At 46.1% G+C, this 20458-nt stretch overlaps 1 protein-coding gene across 19 annotated transcripts in view; it reads right to left on the reverse strand.

Annotated features, from left to right (window-relative positions):
• The window catches only part of CEP112 (centrosomal protein 112), a 313262-nt gene that overhangs the window by 176175 nt on the left and 116629 nt on the right, over nt 1–20458 (reverse strand). For all 19 annotated transcript variants that reach the window (XM_027973978.3, XM_027973977.3, XM_060395895.1 and 16 more), the window contains one exon: nt 11870–12005. In XM_027973978.3, coding sequence (XP_027829779.1) covers nt 11870–12005 — 136 coding nt within the window. The remainder of the gene's footprint in view (nt 1–11869; nt 12006–20458) is intronic.

Consider the following 20458-nt stretch of genomic DNA (forward strand, 5'->3'; position numbering starts at 1 on the left):
CCTTCCCTCTCCAAGGCTGACTCGAGCCTCCCCTCCTGGCGGAGGGGTCTGCTCTCTGATCCACAACTGACAGAAACACCTTCCTCTTACTGAGCTCTGGGAGCAAGAAAATGAAACCGTTCCTTTTCCCAGCACATGGTGCTTTTCTCTAGAGTGCAGGAGTGTTTCAAATTGCAAGCTTCGTTTACTCATCTGCACAGTGAGCTCCCAAATAAAAGAAACTATGACTTACAATTCTGTTGTATCTTAGTTATTCATTAATTGCCACGGTGTGCAGAATAAATACATATTAAATTCTCAAGGATGAATGGAGGGCAGACAAAAGCAAAACAGAAAGGAGGCAAGAAAGGTAAATCAAGGAGAGAAGACCTGGTTTATTCAGTGCTTTTAAGACAAGTCTTCATATGAAGTTGATTTTCGGTTCTTATTCTACTTTAGCACAGATTGAGTATTACAACTAACAATAATCATTAAAATATTTTAAATGTAATTAAGAGCTTTGTATATGCAACATTTATAAAAATAGGATATCTTCCTTCAAAAAAATTATCCTCTATAATGAAAATAGAAAACAATTTAAAGCACATGAAAGACCTCTTTCTTATACCGAAACATTAAGAAAAATTCAAAGTGTTATAAGTGTTATCTTATACTGACCGAAAATGCAAGACCCCACTCCATTCTCCTTCCACAGTTTAACCGAAATAAATAAACAAGTCTTGTAAAACACTTGAAGTTTGTGTAGAAACAAGGTTTTCAGTTGCCATAGATACAAAAGATTCTGCTTAATCATACATCATTCCATATTCCATTTAACTTCAAGTGGTTAAAGCCACTCCTTCACTGGGTAAACGGCTTCCAAGAAAGCTAAGTGTAGAACTTGGTGATCAAATTAGGAGCAGAAAAGGGCTCGGGTATGTTTCTGTGACTGTCTAATGTTCACAGGTGATGGAGAGGGGTGTACGCTGGTGTCTTGAGTGTGACTTGAGCTCCACGAAAGAGAACATCTGAGCACCCAGACCTTAAGCAACACCAGTGCTCTGTTCCCCTCGGGTCACGAAACGTTCAGGAACAGGCTGCGGCATCGGCAGTTCAAAGATGTCAGGGCTCGGGTCCCTGCAACTCAGCCTCCTGTGATGGCCCCAGAGTGGTTTCTGCAGTTCAGAACCGCCCCCCTCTCCAAAGGGTGGGGGCGAGGGGACAAGGGTTAAGGGTCCATAGCAGCTGCTGAAAACCCTCTGAAGGGGCTTTTCTGCAAGCTCCTGTCAGGAGCAAGTACAGTACGCTGTTTCCATCTCATTCACTGCGTTAGAAGCCACACTCCACCTGCAAGGTGAGAGACTGCCGATTTAGAGCTGTGTCTAACGTTGCCCTAAATAAACTCAGGGCTGCACTGTATTAGTGAGAGACTAGGAATGGACACTGGACCAGGGTCTAGCGTTTCTGTCAGATGTGGTTGTAAAAAGTCACTGTTCTCTCTCTAGTCAAGTTCTGTTCTGTTGTTAGGTTCTGAGTAATCCGACATAGATAATTTAGTAGAAAATTGTACCAGTCTATGGACATATACAATTTTGCTGTATTTAATACATATTTAGACAAACTATAAGAAATTGTCCTTCAGATATTGTCAGATATGTGTAGATAGATGGATGGACAGACAGATAGGCAGATAAGACAGATACAAATGGCAGCAAGACAGACAAACAATCATCTGCTTGACTAAAGATTCAGTAGAAACTAACATCCTCGACAGAGAAAAGCAGCGGGCGCGTGCCTGGTGCCTCTCCCCTTCTTATCTGTCTGCAGCGGTTCTGCATCAACCCTGGACGCGGATGCTTCATCCGTGCCTCCTGAGCACGGCAGCATTTACTGACCTGGCCCTTCTTTGCCTGCTGTGCAGCAGTGCTTGCTCTGACATGAATCGGAGTGATCACGAAGTGTGTGTCGACTGTCGGTCTCTTTCCCCTAAAGCACTGTTCATCTTTGCGCCACAACTGTGCTGCATTTATGACTGTAGCTTAATATTAACCTCAGCATTCAGCAGTGTCTATAAGTTCTGGCAGCATAAGGTTGCCATGGTTGCTCTGAGCTGTCTGTATTTCCACGCAGATTTTAGAATCAGCTTGCCAGTTTCCCTCACTCACTCCCCTGCCACTGGCACCGCCCTCCCCCACCCTCCCCACCCTGGCAAAAAGCATTGCTAACGTTTTGAGTTTTAGGATCGTGTTGATTCTATAGATTAATCTGGGGAGAGCTGACGTTTTTACGGGTTTTCCCGATGGCTTAGCTGGTAAAGAACCCACATACAGCGCAGGAGACACAAGCGAGACAGATTCAACTCCGGGGTCGGGAAGCTCCCCTGCAGGAAGAAATGGCAACCCACCCCGGCACTCTTGCCTGGGAAATCCCTTGGACAGAGGAGCACAGTGTGGAATTAGAAGGGGCTAAACCAGGGCAGGATCAACAGGAGCGGAGTGAAGAAGACAAAAACATACTTTAGGACATCTTTATGACACTGAGTCTTCAAATCCATACACGAGATCCACTGCCCAATTCGCCCAGGTCTTCCTTGGTAGTAAGTAAAGTTTCACTTATTACTGTATTAAGCATTTAAGGATGAGAGTTAAGGTTTCTTTTAATTATTGTTTCTTTGTTTAATTTTGTTTTTCAAAACCAAACATTTATCCATAGACTTTGGAGGTTGACATTTGGAACTGATTAACACAATGAGCTCTGTTAGAATACTTAAATATGCTTCGAGAAGTTTATCTCTGATACCTCATCTCATTTGAAGACAAAATTTTTCAAATGCTGAAAGCAGAGACAGATTTGCCCATTATCATCAGAAAGTAGCTGAGAAAAACTGCTTCTGTTTGTATTGGATATTTTTCTACCTTCAAGCTGGTCTAAAAAGACCTTATTTAATCACATGAGCCAGCAGGGCCCTTAAAGGTCAGGAGGACAGACAGTCCGCCCGTCGAATCTTGTCTCTCAGTCTGTTTTTTTATCCATCTACATTTATAAAAGCACAGATGTATTCAGCTGACACTCCTCCTTCCTTGTAACTTGACAATTTTTTCATGAAGTCAACAGCAACTATGAGATGATGAACTAAACTCAAAATCTTTTAGACTGTAAGACGCTGCTAATCAGTTTCAAACGTACCAGCACCCAGAAGCAACCTCGCTAGTCAAAGGCAGGGTTTCCGAACTGGGTTTTCACAGCAAACCGTGGGTTTTCCAAGTATAAAGCTAATACCTTGTCGCTGATGGCTACAAAGATAAAGGAACAGAATTTAAAGCCAGATATTTAGCAGCAGCAGCCACTCAAAAGGAGCAAAATTAACTAGAAAAGCCAAGTGGTTGAGTGGAAGCCCCAGGAGGAAGTGGTGAGCCGACGCTCATTCAGTGGGCTTACAAGATGAAAAAGTTTCACCTTAGAATTGCTGCCAATACTTCAAAAGACACAGCTGTCTTTTCCAGTCATTTATTTGTTTCACAGAGAATAGGTAAATACAGAACCTGATTTCTTTTAAAAAATTCAATTATATACACATACACAGGAATAATTCTAACAGTAATACATTATCACAATTAAAATATGTATATTTTGCACAACTAATTGCTGACAGCTAACATATATAACGGATTTCGCCACTGGAGTAAAAATTAGGTTATTTAAGCAGTCTTCCATGAGATAAACAGTTCTTCACAGTGAAAAAACGTGTGAAGCAACTTTTTTAAACAGTTAAAGTCTGTTCCACTTTCCCTCATGGGCCTCATTTTTCAAACAGCAATTCACTTTCAAAAACAAACTCAAAGCTTTTTTTAATTCAAATTCCCGTTGTCCTCTATGTGCAGCAGTTTCCAAGTGGAAAAAGATGCCCTGAGCTCTCCTGGAGTCTACACAAAAGACTTCAGTGAGAAAAGAGCAGTTCAAAACAAAAACAAGAGAGGAAAATATAGGCTGTGGAAACGTCCAAAAGCAGCGTGGGTTCTCCAGCTAATGACTCTGCTGATTGACTTTCTTTGAGAACTTGAGCCACATCCACGCTTTTTAACCAACTGACAATCTGAAGTGGAGGGCATCCAATTTACCATGTTTTGACAGATATATTGTATTTACTGCCTGTTAAAATTTGTTCTGTGAGAACTGTCCAATTTGCTAGTGAGCCTGGCTGTGCGGATTCCTTCCTAAGTGGGGCTGCTCCGTATTATTACACTCACCCCAAAGGTGCTTTCTGCGTTTCAGAAACTCAGCTGCACTTGGCAAAACTACCTGTCACTGTGACCACAGCAGAGCTTTCTTCCAACAGAAGACAAGCAGAGCGTTGCCTGCTCGTCCGCTGCCGTCGGCACGGTTTACTGAGACTGAATCCGGAGCCACTGGACAGGTCAAAGACAGGACCGCTGCAAAGACAGGACACGGTGAGGGTGTGTGGGGGGAAGCGGACCCAGCCGCATGCACCACAGAGGACCCTCCGTCGGATCGGGTACCTGGTCCGCAGAGATGCGATATCTGCAAGGTAGGAACACGCGGACCCTGGAGGCCCAGAAGCGGGAAGCTCAGATAGAGGCCCAGAGAACTGGCGAAGGAAGGAGGAAGACAGACGGTGGCGCCGGCGCAGGGCAGGGCAGGGCAGCGGGGCGCGAGGGCGGACGGACCGCGGGGCGGCTTCCGCGTCCGCTGCTCGGGCGCCACCTCTCAGCCCCGGCTGGCCTTGTTTGGCTGCAGTACCACTTGGTGGCCGGGCAGGGCTCGTCTTCTTTTTTTTTTTTTTTAAATTTCCTCCTAGTTGTTTGTTTGCTCCAGTTAACTTGGAAACAGTAACTAGGGGGTTAGCATCTGGATCTTCAAGATGGTTTGATTTTAAAGGGGACAGTTTTTGCAGAGGAAAGAGGAAGATGGATTTCTAATTTAATGGTTCCTGAGATCACATTCTCTCCAAGGCTTTTTTTTTTTTTTTTTTTAACATTCTCTCCGACTTTTTTGACATCAGTTCAGGTCAGTTGTGTCTGACTCTTTGCAACTCCATGGACTGCAGAATGCCAGGCCTCCCTGTCCATCACCAACTCTGGAACTTACTCAAACTCATGTCCATTGAGTCCGTGACGCCATCCAACCATCTCATCCTCTGTCGTCCCCTTCTCCTCCTGCCTTCAATCTTTCCCAGCATCAGGGTCTTTTCCAGTGAGTCAGTTCTTTGGATCAAGTGGCCAAAGTATTAGAGCTTCAGCTTCAGCATCAGTCCTTCCAATGAATATTCGGGACTGGTTTCCTTTAGGATGGACTGCTTGGCTCTCCTTGCAGTCCAAGAGACTCTCAAGAGTCTTCTCCAACACCACAGTTCAAAAGCATCAATTCTTCGGCACTCAGCTTTCTTTATAGTCCAACTATATATATATATCTATTTTTGACATATATTTCCTAGTTTTTTACCCTTGATAAATAACATCACAATGAACAGCCTTGAACGCACATCATGCACACCTCGGAGTCCTGAAAAATAGAATCCCAGCGGGGGGCAGGGAAGGGTTCTTCCTCGTCCACACGGCCTGATCCTGCAGCGTCTCCTACAGTGCTCTTGCCTGGAGGGTCCTGTGCACAGAGGAGCCTGGCCGGCCACAGTTCGCTGGGCTGCAAGAGTCGAACACCACTGAGCACACAGCACTCACGGCACCAGGGGAGCCAGCGGGCTTTTCCTTGCGAAAAGATTTTTAACTAATTAAATGTGCTTACCCGTCATAGGACGATTTGGACTTTCCATCTCTTCTGTGGCCAGTCTCGGTAACTTGCGTCTTCTCAGGAATCTGTCCATCTCACCTGAGCTTTTGTTGTTTGTTGGCACCAAGTTTTTGAAGTATCACCTTATAATTATTTCATTTTCTATAAGATCAACAGCAGTGTCCTGTCCTTGTGCATCCCTAGCTTTGGTAATTTGTTTCTCCTCACTTTTTGTATTTTACCCTCAGCTGCTGCTGCTAAGTTGCTCCAGCCGTGTCCAACTCTGTGCGACCCCAGAGATGGCAGCCCACCAGGCTCCCCTGTCCCTGGGATTCTCCAGGCAAGAACACTGGAGTGGGTTGCCATTTCCTTCTCCAATGCATGAAAGTGAAAAGTGAAAGGGAAGTCGCTCAGTTGTGCCCGACTTTTCGAGACCCCATGGACCGAAGCCCGCCAGGCTCCCCCGTCCATGGGATTTTACCCTCAGCAGTCAAGCTAAATTTGGCGGTTTTGTTCGATCTTTTCAAAGAACCAACTTCTGGCTTCATTGACTTTCTCTATTTTAATGTTTTCCACTTCTTTGCTTTCCATAAATAAATGTATATACTACATACATATGTAAATATCTATGATTCCCTTTATTCTGCTTCCCTGAGCAGAAGCCTGCTTTCCCTGGTCTGGTTTCTTGAGACGGAAACTAGGTTACTGATTTAAGAATGTTCCTCTTGGAGACAGGTGTTACAAGCTCTTCTCTAAATACCCTGTTAGCTGGATTCTGTACACTTGATACGCCATATTTTCACTTTAATTCAGTTCAAAATAATTTCTAATTTTAAGTAATATCTCCTTTACTCCATGAGTTACTCACAAGTGTCTTATTTAATTTCCAAACATGCGGTATTCTCCCAGATTTATTATTATTGTTTCTAACTTATTATCATCGGGGTCAAGGAACACGTTTTGTATGATTTTAAGATCTTCTGAGTCCTTTTAAGATTTACTGAGAACTGTTTCATGGCCAAGCATACAGTCTACCCTGAAGAGTGTTCTGTGAGTGCCTGGAGTTACTGGGTGGAGGGGTTTAGATCACCACCAAGTCCAGACACGCTCCTGAGAGGCCCAGCACCACGGACCCAGCACAGCCAAGGATGGAGACGGGACTGACACTGGAGCCCACCCACAGAAGAAGAGGCCTCTGCTCTGAAACCCATCAGGCGGGTGCTCTGCCGAAAGGAGCTGGCAGGCGTCACCGGGGCGCCCCGACGGCGTGCAGCGCGCAGCCCGAGCCGGCGTTCCCAGCGTCTCCCTCGGGCGGGCGGGACGCTGGAGAGGCCGCCTCCGCCGCGGGGGTCAGCAGTTCGCCCCTTTCTATCCCCGAGTCACGTTCCGTCGCGTGCACTGCGTCTCGACTGTCCTTTCAGCTTTTGAGGGATAGTCGGTGTTCAGGTTTTGGGCGTTTGTGAGTAAAGCTGCTGACACCTTCCGTGTAGAGTCTTCGTCTGGCTCCGACTTCGGTTCTGCCGGGTAGGCACCCCGGGAGCGGGCGGCTGGCGGCTGCGCTGGAGCCCTTGGCCCGGCGCTGGGAAGGCGCCGCCCGAGCCACCTCCACGCTGACCGCGGGCGCCCGGGGCAACCTTCCCAAGGCTAACCCTCCCAAGGCTAACCCTCCCGGAGCGCGGCGGCCTCCTGCGCGGTGCTGGTTCGCGCTCCCCTGACGGGCGGTACCACTGACCATCTCTGTGCGCTTATTAGTGAGTCTCCTCGGAGGCGCCAGACATTGTGCCTGGTTTTAACTGGGCTGTCTTCTTATCGTGCTTAGCATTTCTTCCATATTTTAGATACGAGTTCTCGGAAATGTCTGTGAGTCCTTTCTTTTCCCGTTCTCTGTCTTCCCTTAACTTCCTCTTTTTTTAAAATGGTGTTTTTCAAAAAACAAAAGTTTTTGGTGAATGTAGCAATTTTGACTGCAATTTAATTTCTGGTTTTACTTAATAAGCATTGTGGTAAAAATACGTCCTGTTGAGTTTCAGAAAGTTATTGGTTTACTGAGTTTCTAACTGCTCCATTAGAGTAAGAATTTAATGTCATATTTAAAGAGTGGGAAGTAGAAATAAGGCAGTTTTATAAGCTGCTATTTAGATCTCCTTTTTGTTAGGTTTTGCCCCCCTGAGCAGTCAAGAATGGAGAAAAGTTTATTAAAGCACCCCATGACGATGTCAATTTTTTCATGTATTCCTTATACCTTTTCATAAGGATTCTTGTCTTTCTCAAGCAAAAGTATACTCCTTTGTCCAGTTCATTGGCCTGTGTTGGTGTTAATTTCTATGGCAGTATTACATTTTCTTTTATTCTGAACACAAGTGATAAAATGTTTCCTATATATAACTTCTGTGTAACTTTCAGCTGTCTTTTATAAATAGCACATGCTCATTCACATCAGCTAATCATACCTTTTTAACTAGGCACATTTAGCCTGTCACTGCCTATTACTGCAGTTACACACACTGTCTTACTCTGGACATTCTGCTCTGTTTCTACCTCTGTTCCTTTGGCAATATCTCAAGTTTTGCTTTTATCTTCTCAAGATTTTTATGAGAATGTAGCATCTTGTTAATTTTGTTGATGCCTGTTTACGGCATCTAAAGAGCGTTCTAACCTACATCCCTCATCTCGCGAATAACCTTGGCGTCTCATCTTCTCGTGGTAGAGTGCTGGCCGCCGTGCTCCCCCATCCCGATCCAAGCTTCATGAACTTTATTAATGTGACCTGAGGATTCAGATGATCTGTTGTTATTGAATTTGTGTTTTCTATTCTAGACGCCTTCTGCGGCGAGGTCAGCATTCTGTCTCACAACCAGAGGTGTGACAGTCAGCCAAGTCTGCTTTCATTTTGTTGGAATCCACTGTTCTCGGCTCATCCTTTACTACGATGGTCTCCCTACGTGCTGGGTGTCTTCTTCTTGATCTCTGAATTGATATAATTTTTTCCCAGAGAAGAAACAATCAGTATACATTATGTGAACTCTTACTAATAAAATGTTTTTCTGTCGATTTTGGAAGTGAGAAGCTCCTTGGTTATGTATAAAATCGGTTACAGCCTTTCTCCTTCAAAACTCCATTATTTCTCCGATTTCTTTTCCAGTTTCATTCTGCCTAGAAACTTACTGGATGTCCATTTCATTCTTGATGTTCAGTACTTTCCCAAAAGGTATCCAGCTTTAGTTGCATTAATTTTCCTTGACGCATGTGGCGCTTTCATACAGCTCGTATTCTCATTAAAGGCACTACTACTCTGAGGTGTTCCCCCGCCCTGCCCCTGAATTCTACAGTAGACTGTTTTCAAAAGTGTGCTTTTATTCTGTGACTGCTGGATACACACGCCTTTTTTTTTTTGTTCTACGAAATGTTTTCACAAGTCCCATATTGTTTGCTTGTTTTCCTCCTGACCCATTATTGGGCAGTTTGTTAATATTGCATCACCCACCCCCAAAGGTGTATTTATTGAGCCAAAGGTGCCTGCCATGGCTTCAGCTTTTATCGGAAAGTTGTACTGTCAGCCTTGGCACTTTCAAAAGCCCCTTTTTTAGCCTTCTTCAGGGTATACTCAAAACTTCTTGCCAGGGGCCCCCTCCTTCAATATTCTCTGTATTCCTTTAAATGTTAAGCTGATCAAAGAGTTCCCTGCGAGCTCCACTGCACATCTGAGCAGATATGCCTCCTCCGGGCCTGGCCTCTGATCACAGCAGGGAGCTGGGAAGAGACGCATGTCCAGGAGCGGGCACCAAACAGCCCTCCTTCCAGCTGCAAACTCTACCAGGAATCTGGCTTTCACTCAAGGCAGTGAGTGGGGGTCTCAAACCTTGCTCTCAGGACCCGGGTCCACACAATCCAGATCATGGAAATAATAAGGAAGCACAGTTCCAGGTCTGTAAACCCCACAGGGTCTGCCCATGACCTTCCACAGGGAAGTTCCTACCACCTGTGAGTGCTCGGGCCTCCTGAGGAAGAAAACTGCAGCTGAAATGAAATCACAAACAAGTATTGTAACACTTAATAATTAAGAAAAACTGGAAATCAGCTAAATGCTCTCAAATAGGGGAGCTGATAAATAAAATATGGTATATTCATATGATAAAACACATACGACGCTAAAAGCGTTGCACTAAATCAACAGATAGGCTACAGCTATATAAAATTCAGTGTAAATAGACACTTCTCCAAAGAAGACACACAGATGGCTAACAAACACATGAAAAGGTGCTCAACATCACTCATTATTAGAGAAATGCAAAGCAAGACCACAATGAGGTACCACTTCACACCAGTCAGAATGTCAGTGATCCAAAAGTCTGCAAGCAATAAATGCTGGAGAGGATGTGGAGAAAAGGGAACCCTCTTACACTGTTGGTGGGAATGCAACCTAGTACAGACACTATGGAGAACAGTGTGGAGATTCCTTAAAAAATGGCAAATAGAACTGCCTTATGACCCAGCAATCCAATCTGCCCAATCTGTTGGGCATACACACCGAGGAAACCAGAATAGAAAGAGACACGTGTACCCCAATGTTCATCACAGCACTGTTTATAATAGCCAGGACATGGAAACAACCTAGATGTCCATCAGCAGATGAATGGATAAGAAAGCTGTGGTACATATACACAATGGAGTATTACTCAGCCATTAAAAAGAATACATTTGAATCAGTTCTAATGAGGTGGATGAAACTGGAACCGATTATACAGAGTGAAGTAAGCCAGAAAGAAAAACACCAATACAGTATACTAGCACATATATATGGAATTTAGGAAGATGGTAATGATGACCCTGTATGCGAGACAGCAAAAGAGACACAGATGTGTAGAGCGGACTTTTGGACTCTGCGGGAGAGAGAGAGGGTGGGATGATTTGGGAGAATGGCATTGAAACATGTATACTATCATGTAAGAAATGAACTGCCAGTCTATGTTTGATGCAGGATACAGGATGCTTGGGGCTGGTGCACGGGGATGATCCAGAGAGATGATATGGGGTGGGAGGTGGGAGGGGGGTTCATGTTTGGGAACTCATGTACACCCGTGGTGGATTCATGTCAATGTATGGCAAAACCAATACAGTATTGCAAAGTAAAATAAAGTAAAAATAAAAATTTAAAAAAAAATCAGTGTAAAAGTGCAAACAAGACTGAGACATAAAATCTGCAGTCTTTAACTTTTCAAAAATGGAAGCACAGAAATCGTACATATATGTGCACGTGCACACGCATGCGGCACTCACAGACATCACGTGTGCCTGTGACAGCACACACACTGGAATGACGCACACGCCATCGACTATAGCATGAGCTCCCCGGGGAAGACCCGGAGAGAAGAACGTGGTTAGGCTTGAAATGCAAAGTACGATGAAACTACATCCGCCACGTTTTATTTAAATAAACGGTGTTGACAATTGTTGATTCTTCATGATGGGTACCTAGGTCTCTCTTTCCTTTATTCTTCTATAAATTTTAAAATTTTTTCTCATAACTATACAATATACCACTTACATAAGAGCCAGAGATAGCCTCTGTCCTCCTGAAATGCCACTTAAAATAACTGGCTGTAACTGACCAATGCAACACTATCTATGGCACGTGAACAGACACAGACGAGGGTAACTTGAGGCCTTGCTCTGGAGAAAACGACCAGTCATGGGGTTTTATCTGTATGCTGACCCGCGTCCCAAAGCCTGGCACAGTCTGGCCACGGCCGCATCTATGGACAGGACTTCGAATGGTTTCTGGCACTGCTTTCCAGAGGAATCGGGGCACTGAGGGGGAGGAGGGCCCTCAGCCGCTCCCACCACGCTCTGCCCACTCCCCACCACCAGGAGCAGCTGAGCAGAGTCCCTCCCACGGCCCAGGAAGGCCGCCCCTCGGGGAGGGCAGCGGGCCCCGCCGGCTCAGCCCTCCTCCAGAGCTCTTGTCTCAGCCAAGAGGAGCTGCCCGTCCTTCCGGGGCTCTGCAGGTGGGGGGTGTCCACCCCAGCCCTCACCTGAAGCCCCGACCCCGACACGGTGGGCTAACCCTGGCAGGGCCTTCTGAGCTGGTAAACATGCCGCTTCCCACGGAGACCTGCACGTCTCCGCCCCAGAGGCAGCCTCTCACCTGCTCCTTCATCTCCGCGTAGACCTTCTCTGAGTTCAGCTCCACCTGCCGCTTGAACTCCTCCAGCGCGGCGTCCGCCTGCTGCGCCTGCAGCCTCTGCCCCTCGCTCACCCGGGTCAGCTGCTCCTCCTTCTCCCTGGGAAGGCCACACGGGCCGCAGAGTTAACGCACAACCAGAGAACCGGGTTTGGTCAAAGAACAAGCTTTCATCCTCTCTAAAGTACAGACCAGACTTCTATCTGAAGTATCCGAATGCAAGAGATGACAGTAACACGGCTTGTCTCAGGAAAGAAGGACATGAGCACAGAATGTGCGTTCTGATAAGGGCACACCGGCTTCGAGCAACCTCCCTAGAACAAGACTGCTTATCACCATGGACCTCCATCACCCGATGGACGGAGCAGTGAGGCGTGGTCCATCCTCTCAGTGGAACAGTATTCAGCCTCAAAAAGGCACGGAGCTCTGACGCACCCGCAACAGATCTCGAAAGCACGGCACCCTTACAGCCGCCAGACCCAAGGACAGCAGCTTACGTGCCAAGTGACTCTGTCTGTGAGAAACATCCAGAACAGAAACCCACAGACACAGAGAAAGCAGGCCAGTGGTCAGCACGGGCTGGGGGACGGGGGGTGGCAGTGACTGCTCACCACAGGGGGCTGGGGGCGACAGACACGCTGGGCTTAGATAGTGGCGATGCCGCACGTCTTTGTGGACAGACTAAAATCTGCTCAACTGTAGACTGTGAAAGGATAAATCTTACACTATGTGAATAGCATCTCGATTAAAAAAGCACAAGGTACCGCAGGAACACCTCTGACACGCACATCCGGCAGAAGCTGACCTGCAGGGTGACGGGGCAGGGGAGCGCCATGCCGGCCTGACACAACCTCCTGCCTGCAGTGGACTCGCCTAAGAGAACCGTAGCCATCACGTCTCTTTGTACCCTGAAATAAAATGAAACAGTCCAGAAGGTCCACCAACAGAAGAGGAGTCTCTGCGTGCTGACAGAAGAAAGTAAGACTTTGGGTATAAAGGCAACGGCACCCCCTCCAGTGCTCTCGCCTGGAGAATCCCAGGGATGGGGGAGCCCGGGGGGCTGCCGTTTCTGGGGCCGCACAGAGTTGGACACGACTGAAGTGACTTAGCAGGGTATAAACGTGTGGATGTTAATACTGGCCCCTGCTGAGCTCTGACTGGGCGCCAGGCGCTGTGTAAACAATTTTAACGTGTCTTCTCTTCTTCATTCTCAGGTCCAGCTTGTGTAAGGCCATTTCCATACCCCTAGCTTTGCAGAACCGGAAACTGGGGCTGAGAGACTGTTCCCGAGGCCCCATGTCACTGATGGGCCAAGCGGGAATTGCACCCTGCGCCCCCTGTGGAGCCCGTGTGCTGGCTGCTCTCTGTGGCTCTCCAGGTGTCCCTGATGCCACTTCCTATGCTCAGAACGTGTCCCCAGAATGAGAGAAGCGCCTCACAGAAGCACCCCCACTGGGTCCCCTGGCCTGGAAGCAGGTGGTCACTGTGGCAGAGAGCTGCGCCAGCGCTGGACAGACTTTGCTGTGGCCAGTGGGCCCAGCTGACTGGCAGCGGTCACCCAGAGGCTCCATTCAGACGACTATGAGGTGGGTGCTGAGGCAGGGGCTGCAGCTGACGGCGAGGGTCCCTACGAGGTCACGAGGTCAGGATGCTCAGGAGCTACTCCTCTGCCATGCCCCCTGGACTAGTTCATCCCATGCTCCCCACACTTGCGGACCACTCAACAGACTGCACGTTTCCAGAGGGTCACATTTGCAAGCTCAGTCTGTTTCATAATAGAAAAGGAAGTATAGCGGACGATATTTGAAAACTTTCGTTTGTTGATGACTCGGTGATGCCATCCAACCATCTCATCCTCCATCGTCCCCTTCTCCTCCCGCCTTCAATCTTTCCCAGCATCAGGGTCTTTTCCAATAAGTCAGCTCCTTGCATCAGGTGGCCCAAGTATTGGAGCTTTAGTATCAGTCCTTTCAATAAATATTCAGGACCGATTTCCTTTAGGATGGACTGGTTGGATCTCCTTGCAGTCCAAGGAACTCTCAAGAGTCTTCTCCAGCACCACAGTTTGAAAGCAATTCTTTGGCACTCAGCCTTCCATATGGTCCAACTCTCACATCCATACATGACTATTGGAAAAACAAAAGTTTTGACTGTATACACTTTGTTGGCAAAGCAATGTCTTTGCTTTCTAATATGCTGTCTGGGTTTGTTAAGCTGTCCTTCCAAGGAGCGAGCGTCTTTTAATTTTGTGCCTGCAGTCACTGCTGCTGAGCTGCTTCAGTCGTGTCTGACTCTGTGCGACCCCAGAGACGGCAGCCACCAGGCTCCCCCGTCCCCGGGATTCTCCAGGCAAGAACACTGGAGTGGGCTGCCATTTCCTTCTCCAACGCATGAAAGTGAAAAGTGAAAGTGAAGTTGCTCAGACGTGTCCGACTCTTAGCGACCCCACTGACTACAGCCCACCAGGCTCATCTGTTCATGGGATTCTCCAGGCGAGAGCACTGGGGTGGGCTGCAGTCACTATCCACATTGATTTTGGAGACCAAGAAAATAAAACATGATGCTATTTCCGTATTTTCCCCGTCTATTTGCCATGAAGTGATGGGACCAGACGCAATGATCTTAGTTTTCTGAATGTTGAGTTTTAGGCCAGCTTTTTCACTCTCCTCTTTCACTTTCATCAAGAGGCTCTTAGTTCCTCTTCACTTTGAAAACTTAAAAAATTTAAAAACCATGTAACTTAAAATTATGCACCATTAATTAGCCAGGAGAAAATTTTCACACATTTTTATAAAAATATATGATATATGGCTGAAACATCAACTTTTTCTATAAATGCTGAAAGTCAGTTGTTTTACATTTTTTGTCCAATAACTCACCTGAGCTACTGTTACTATAAATACTTTCAATTTAATAGGACAAATAATTTCTCTATTTTATCTCATTTTTAACTACCAAATTTAGTTCATTTACTTTATAACTGACTACAAAAATCAAGTCCAAAGTTTTATTCCAGATCAGTTATGTACTGAGACCGTAATAAAAATGCTACTTGTTAAACATAACCTAGTGCAGGGAGGCACACTGCTTCTGACTGATCGCTTCGAGCCTGACGTCTGACGGGTCTGATGGCAGTACACCCTTCTGTGGACACTCCGCATAAACACACAAAGCCCATCCCTCGGCCAGATCCCGGGCACGAGAGTGAAGAAACACACAATGCTGTGCTGAAAACCAGATCAGAGGAAGAAAGTGGACACTCAGTGCCAGGACCCACGGTAGAACAACCTAGCGAAAAGTGCTTCAATACGAAGCATCACTGGAATCCTCGTGGACAGAATCACAGACGTCGTAAGAAACTGAATCCTGCAAGAGACAGGCGGTGTTGAGGTTTCCAGGACTCGAGTAGGCGCGTCATCCCGCACCCCGTCTGCCATTCGAGGAAACGCAATCTGGCCGCTTCGCCGGCATGCTCTTTGTTACTGTCGTCGTCCCGTCCCTAAGTCACTTCTGACTCTTTTGTGACCCCGTGGACTGTCGCACACCAGGCTCCTCTGTCCATGGGACTTCCCAGGCCAAAATACTGGAGTGGGCTACCATTGCCTCCTCCAAGGGGTGTCCCCAGCAGAGGGAATGAAGCTGTGTTTCCTGAGCGCCTCCTGCATTGCCAGGTGGGTTCCTCACCACTGAGCCACCAGCAAAGTCCGACATGTTCAGTTCAGTCGCCCAGTCACATCCGACCCTTTGCGACCCCATCGGCTGCAGCACGCCAGGCTTCCCCGTCCCTCACCAGCTCCCAGAGCTTGCTCAAACTCATGTCCATCGAGTTGGTGATGCCATCCAACCATCTCATCCTCTGTCACCTCCTTCTCCTCCTGTCTTCAATCTTTCCCAGCATCAGGGTCTTTTCCAATGAGTCAACTCTTCACATCAGGTGGCCAAAGTATTGCAGCTTTCAGCTTCAGCATCAGTCCTTCCAAGGGACTCTCAAGAGTCTTCTCCAACACCACAGGTCAAAAGCATCAGTTCTCTGGCGCTCAGCTCTCTTTTATAGTCCAACTCTTACATCCATACATGGCTACTGGAAAAACCATAGGCTTGACTAGACTGTTGTATAGTAATGTTAATAATAATAAATGTCTTTTCACATGTTAAAAAGTATTTATAGATAGCAAATATTGTTTTATATTAAAATATTACTTTCCATTTAATATTAAATAGAAGACACAAGGAAATGAGTGAAGCCTCTCAGTTCATTTTCAGTCCCACGTCACCTACAAAGCTAATTTAGTGAAGCTAAACACCACAGAAGGCACCGCTCAATAAGTCAATATTTCTGCCCAGTGAAACCGTGCAAACACATCGAACTCCACTCATACTTTGAAATCTTGTCTTAACATAAAGTATCTGTCTTATTTAAATAAAAAGATGATATTCATTTTAATGAGGTATCATTTTAATTTCCATCAAAGTAATGAAATAGAAGTGAAATTTTTCAGCACTTGAAAAAGAGAAGGGTCTGCTCCTCAATAATATAAGAACAGTATTTCCTTTTACCATGATTCCAAATAATGAAAAGACTCTGATGCTGGGAGGGATTGGGGGCAGTAGGAGAAAGGGACGACCGAGGATGAGATAGCTGGATGGCATCACAGGCTCGATGGACATGAGTCTGAGTGAACTCCAGGAGATGGTGATGGACAGGGAGGCCTGGCGTGCTGCGATTCATGGGGTTGCAAACAGTCGGACACGACTGAGCGACTGAACTGAACTGAACTGAAGAAGCAAAAAAAAAAGTGACTTTGAAGATCATTTTTTTCAGTGGAACTAGCTGTGGAGCTGAGTGTAAACGCATCACTCAAATGCCTTAAAGATGTGCCTCCGTGAAGATAAAAAGGTGGGAAGAAAATTTCCTTTTTAACTGCTTTATTTATAAAATGCAGTAAATTTTCCTCGTCCGAGTATATAAAGCATAAAGAAGAAAGAAGCTGCATTCTTATACAACCACAAGCCAGTTCAGATTAAAGGATGTTCTGAAGACCATGATTATTCCAAACAGGCAATAAAACGTAGGGGACTAATGGACTGCAATTTACTCTTTCTTGAGCTTGGAAAGCTGACAGTTACAGGTTCAGGCCAGCCTTGATTTGAAAGTCTCCCCTTTGCACATTTCTGCACCAGCACTTTTGATAATGATGGCAGAGACCCAACACACATTCGCAGGCTTCACATTACAGTAGACGTCATCTGCTGCCAGCCTGGCCTCTCCACCGGAGGCCCCAAGGAAAGCAAAACAGAGCTAAACACTCTCAACAGGCCTGGAAACCGTAGAGGAGCCTCCGCTCCCTCCCCAGCGAGGGTGAAAAGCAAGACTTCAAGCAGCCACATCCTCTATGCTCAGGGCTGCTGCTGGCACTTAAGCTGCCGATAGTGAGTCAGTCAGAAACTATGACTTTCAAGGCACTCAAAATAATACCTTTCACTAACCATGAGCAATAAATAGACTTCTTTCGCCTCTTCTTCACGTGACTAAGACCAATGGTCTCTGCTGAATTCTTGTTAAAGATGATAAATGCTGTGCACACTTCTAAACATCTGACACTCAAGGGTTAGACACCAACACCAGCGACTTGGAAATTAACGGTGGTCTTAATATTGAAAAGCTGGCAATACTCCTCAAACTGATCTGCAGATTCAACCCAACCCCTGTCAGAATCCCAGATGATGTCTTGCTGAAATTAATAAGTTGATCCTAAAATTCATATGGAAATACAAAGGACTCAGAACAGGCAAAACTATTTTGAAACAGAACGAAGTCGGAGGACGCGCGTGTCCATATTTGTGACAGTCACCTTGAGGCACACCAGCAGCTAACGCAACACACTTCAGTAAAAAATAATGTGAAACAACAAGTGAATAAAAACGGGTGAAGAATCCTCAGAGGCTATTTCTCCAGACAAGATGTGTAATTAGCCAAAACACGCATGAATGGACTCATAATGTCTTAAAAGAAAAAAAAAAAAAAAGGAACTGCAAATTAAAGTCCCCATGAGGAGCCATTAAACCACGTCCAGGACAGCTGTACTCACAAGACAGAGGGTGACAAGCATTATTGTTTTGCTTTCCATTTTCCCTGCTGGGATTTTACTGAGCTTCTTCAATCAGCATAACTTTGTCTTCCATGAAACTGGAAAATTGGGGCCATGATTTTTTCAAATATTTTTCTGTGCTATTACTCTCTTTCCTCTGCTTCTGTGACCCAAATGAAATATATTTTATATACCGGTATTACCCTGCAAGTGTCTGCAGCTTGTGTTTTTTTCAATACATTTTCTCATTGTCCTCAGATTGACTTATTTCTCTTGACTTATCTTCACGTTCTTTTTGTAATCTTCATTCTGGTGTTATATTCAGGCTACGTTTTAAACCTCAAATGTTGTATTTTCCAGTGTTTTCCTGTTGAAAGTTCTTAGCTTTTCATTCATTACTACCAGTTTTTCTTGAAGCTCCTGTGCATAGCTACTTTAAGTTTTGATCCACTGATTCTAGGTTCTAATTTATCCTGGGGTAGTCTCTGCTGCTTACATTTTCTGTTGAGGAGAAGGAAATGGCAACCCACTCCAGTGTTCTTGCCTGGAGAATCCCAGGGATGGCAGAACCTGGTGGGCTGCCGTCTACGGGGTTGCACAGAGTCAGACACGACTGAAGCGACTTAGCAGCAGCAGCATCCTAATTGAAAGTAATTAGGTCACATGTTATCCTGATTCTTTGTGTGTCAAGTCATTTAAGCTTCTATCTTTATGAGTGATGCAGAGTGGACACTCTGGATTCTACTCTTTCCTCGGAACAGTACTGAATGATCATTTTCATTATTTGTTTATAGCTTGGCTGAATTCAAACTACAAACCTTGTCTCCCATGTAAGGAGCAGAAGCTCATCTATAAATCCACTCCGCTAGCCTGACTTGGGCCTTGGAGTCTTGAGGGTCGGGCAGAAACATGCGCCAAGAATGTGCACCAAGGAAGCAGGCTCCCTTGTCTCTTGGTGTCTCCATCTTCCTTCGCCCGCGGTTGCAACGGCCCAGTCCTTCACCTGGCTCTTCAAGCACCAAGACGACGAGCATGCACCCGAGTCCCAGCTGCCCACGTGGCACCGACGCTGGCACTGCTGTGCGAGCGGGGAGCCCGCCTTCCCTTCTCCCGGGTGTGCCCTGCCTCCGCGTCTCCTCTGCAGGTCCACCCTCCGGGTCTGAATGTTGCGTCTGAACAGAGTTTATACCTGCGGGGGATCAGTTTTACAGGAGCTTACCTGGCCATCTCTTCTTGGTTGTTTCGACTGACTGGCAGAAAACCAGTCATTCTTTAGGGGCTCAGCTGTTGACTAGCTCTTCAGATAGAATTGCTGCTGCTGCTGCTAAGTCACTTCAGTCGTGTCCAACTCTGTGTGACCCCACAGACGGCAGCCCACCAGGCTCCCCTGTCCCTGGGATTCCCCAGGCAAGAACGCTGGAGGGGGTTGCCATTTCCTTCTCCAATGCATGAAAGTGAAAAGTGAAAGGGAAGTCGCTCAGTGTCCTCCTCTTCACGAGCCCATGGACCACAGCCTACCAGGCTCCTCTGTCCATGGGATTTTCCAGGCAAGAGTACTGGAGTGGGGTGCCATCGCTTTCTCCGAGATAGAATTGCTAGCTGCTTCTTACTTTCATCCTTGTTAGCACTTTTTATATGCTGCTACTATAGCATCTCATATAAACTATTAGCTTCCCAGGTGGCGCAGTGGTGCAGAAGGCACTGGCGCACGCAGGAGGTGCCGGAGACTCGAGCCCAGTCCCTGGGTCGGGAAGATCCCCTGGAGGAGGCACAGCAACTCACTCCAGTGTTCTTGCCTGGAGAATCTTAGGTACAGAGAAGCCTGGTGGGCTACAGTCCTTAGGGTTGCAAGAGATGGACACTCACACCTCGGCAAATAAAAAAATGACTGACATTTTTATGGTGAAATAAGAAAACCCTGGGAAAATGATCCTTGAGAATAGAACAGCTTCAGTGTACAGTGAAGAAAAATCCCTCTAAAATCTTTCACTTTAAACTTCAAATAAATCTCAAATCTAATGTTGCCTCCTTTCATGTTTCCTGTATGTAAGGAAGTACTGATTAGAACTTCTACATATAAATTATGCATAATATATGCAAAGCTACATACGTGCCCATCAATTCATCCTATTTTATAGGCAGTAATGTATCAGTAAATAACAAGGAAACACATGTTCCTCCTATGAAATGACAAAGCCTAAACCCTGTGAGGTAGGTGCAGGACCACTTCTTGTTACTATGGAGAGGAAACAGGCAGTGTGAACTCATTCAAGCAGAATGACAAGTAAACCAAAGCCAGATCAAAGGGAGGGAGAAGAAAGGCTGAGATGTGAGGCTGAAATATTTATTTCCCTCAAAACCATCCCTGCCTTGTCCCTGGGCAGTTCAGTATTTCAAAGTAGCTGGAAAATATTCTCACTTACATTCATCACTGTGCACAAGCAGACAAAACTTTAAGGAGGCA

This window comes from Ovis aries, chromosome 11 (genome assembly GCF_016772045.2).
Source record: "Ovis aries strain OAR_USU_Benz2616 breed Rambouillet chromosome 11, ARS-UI_Ramb_v3.0, whole genome shotgun sequence".
NCBI lineage: Eukaryota > Metazoa > Chordata > Mammalia > Artiodactyla > Bovidae > Ovis > Ovis aries.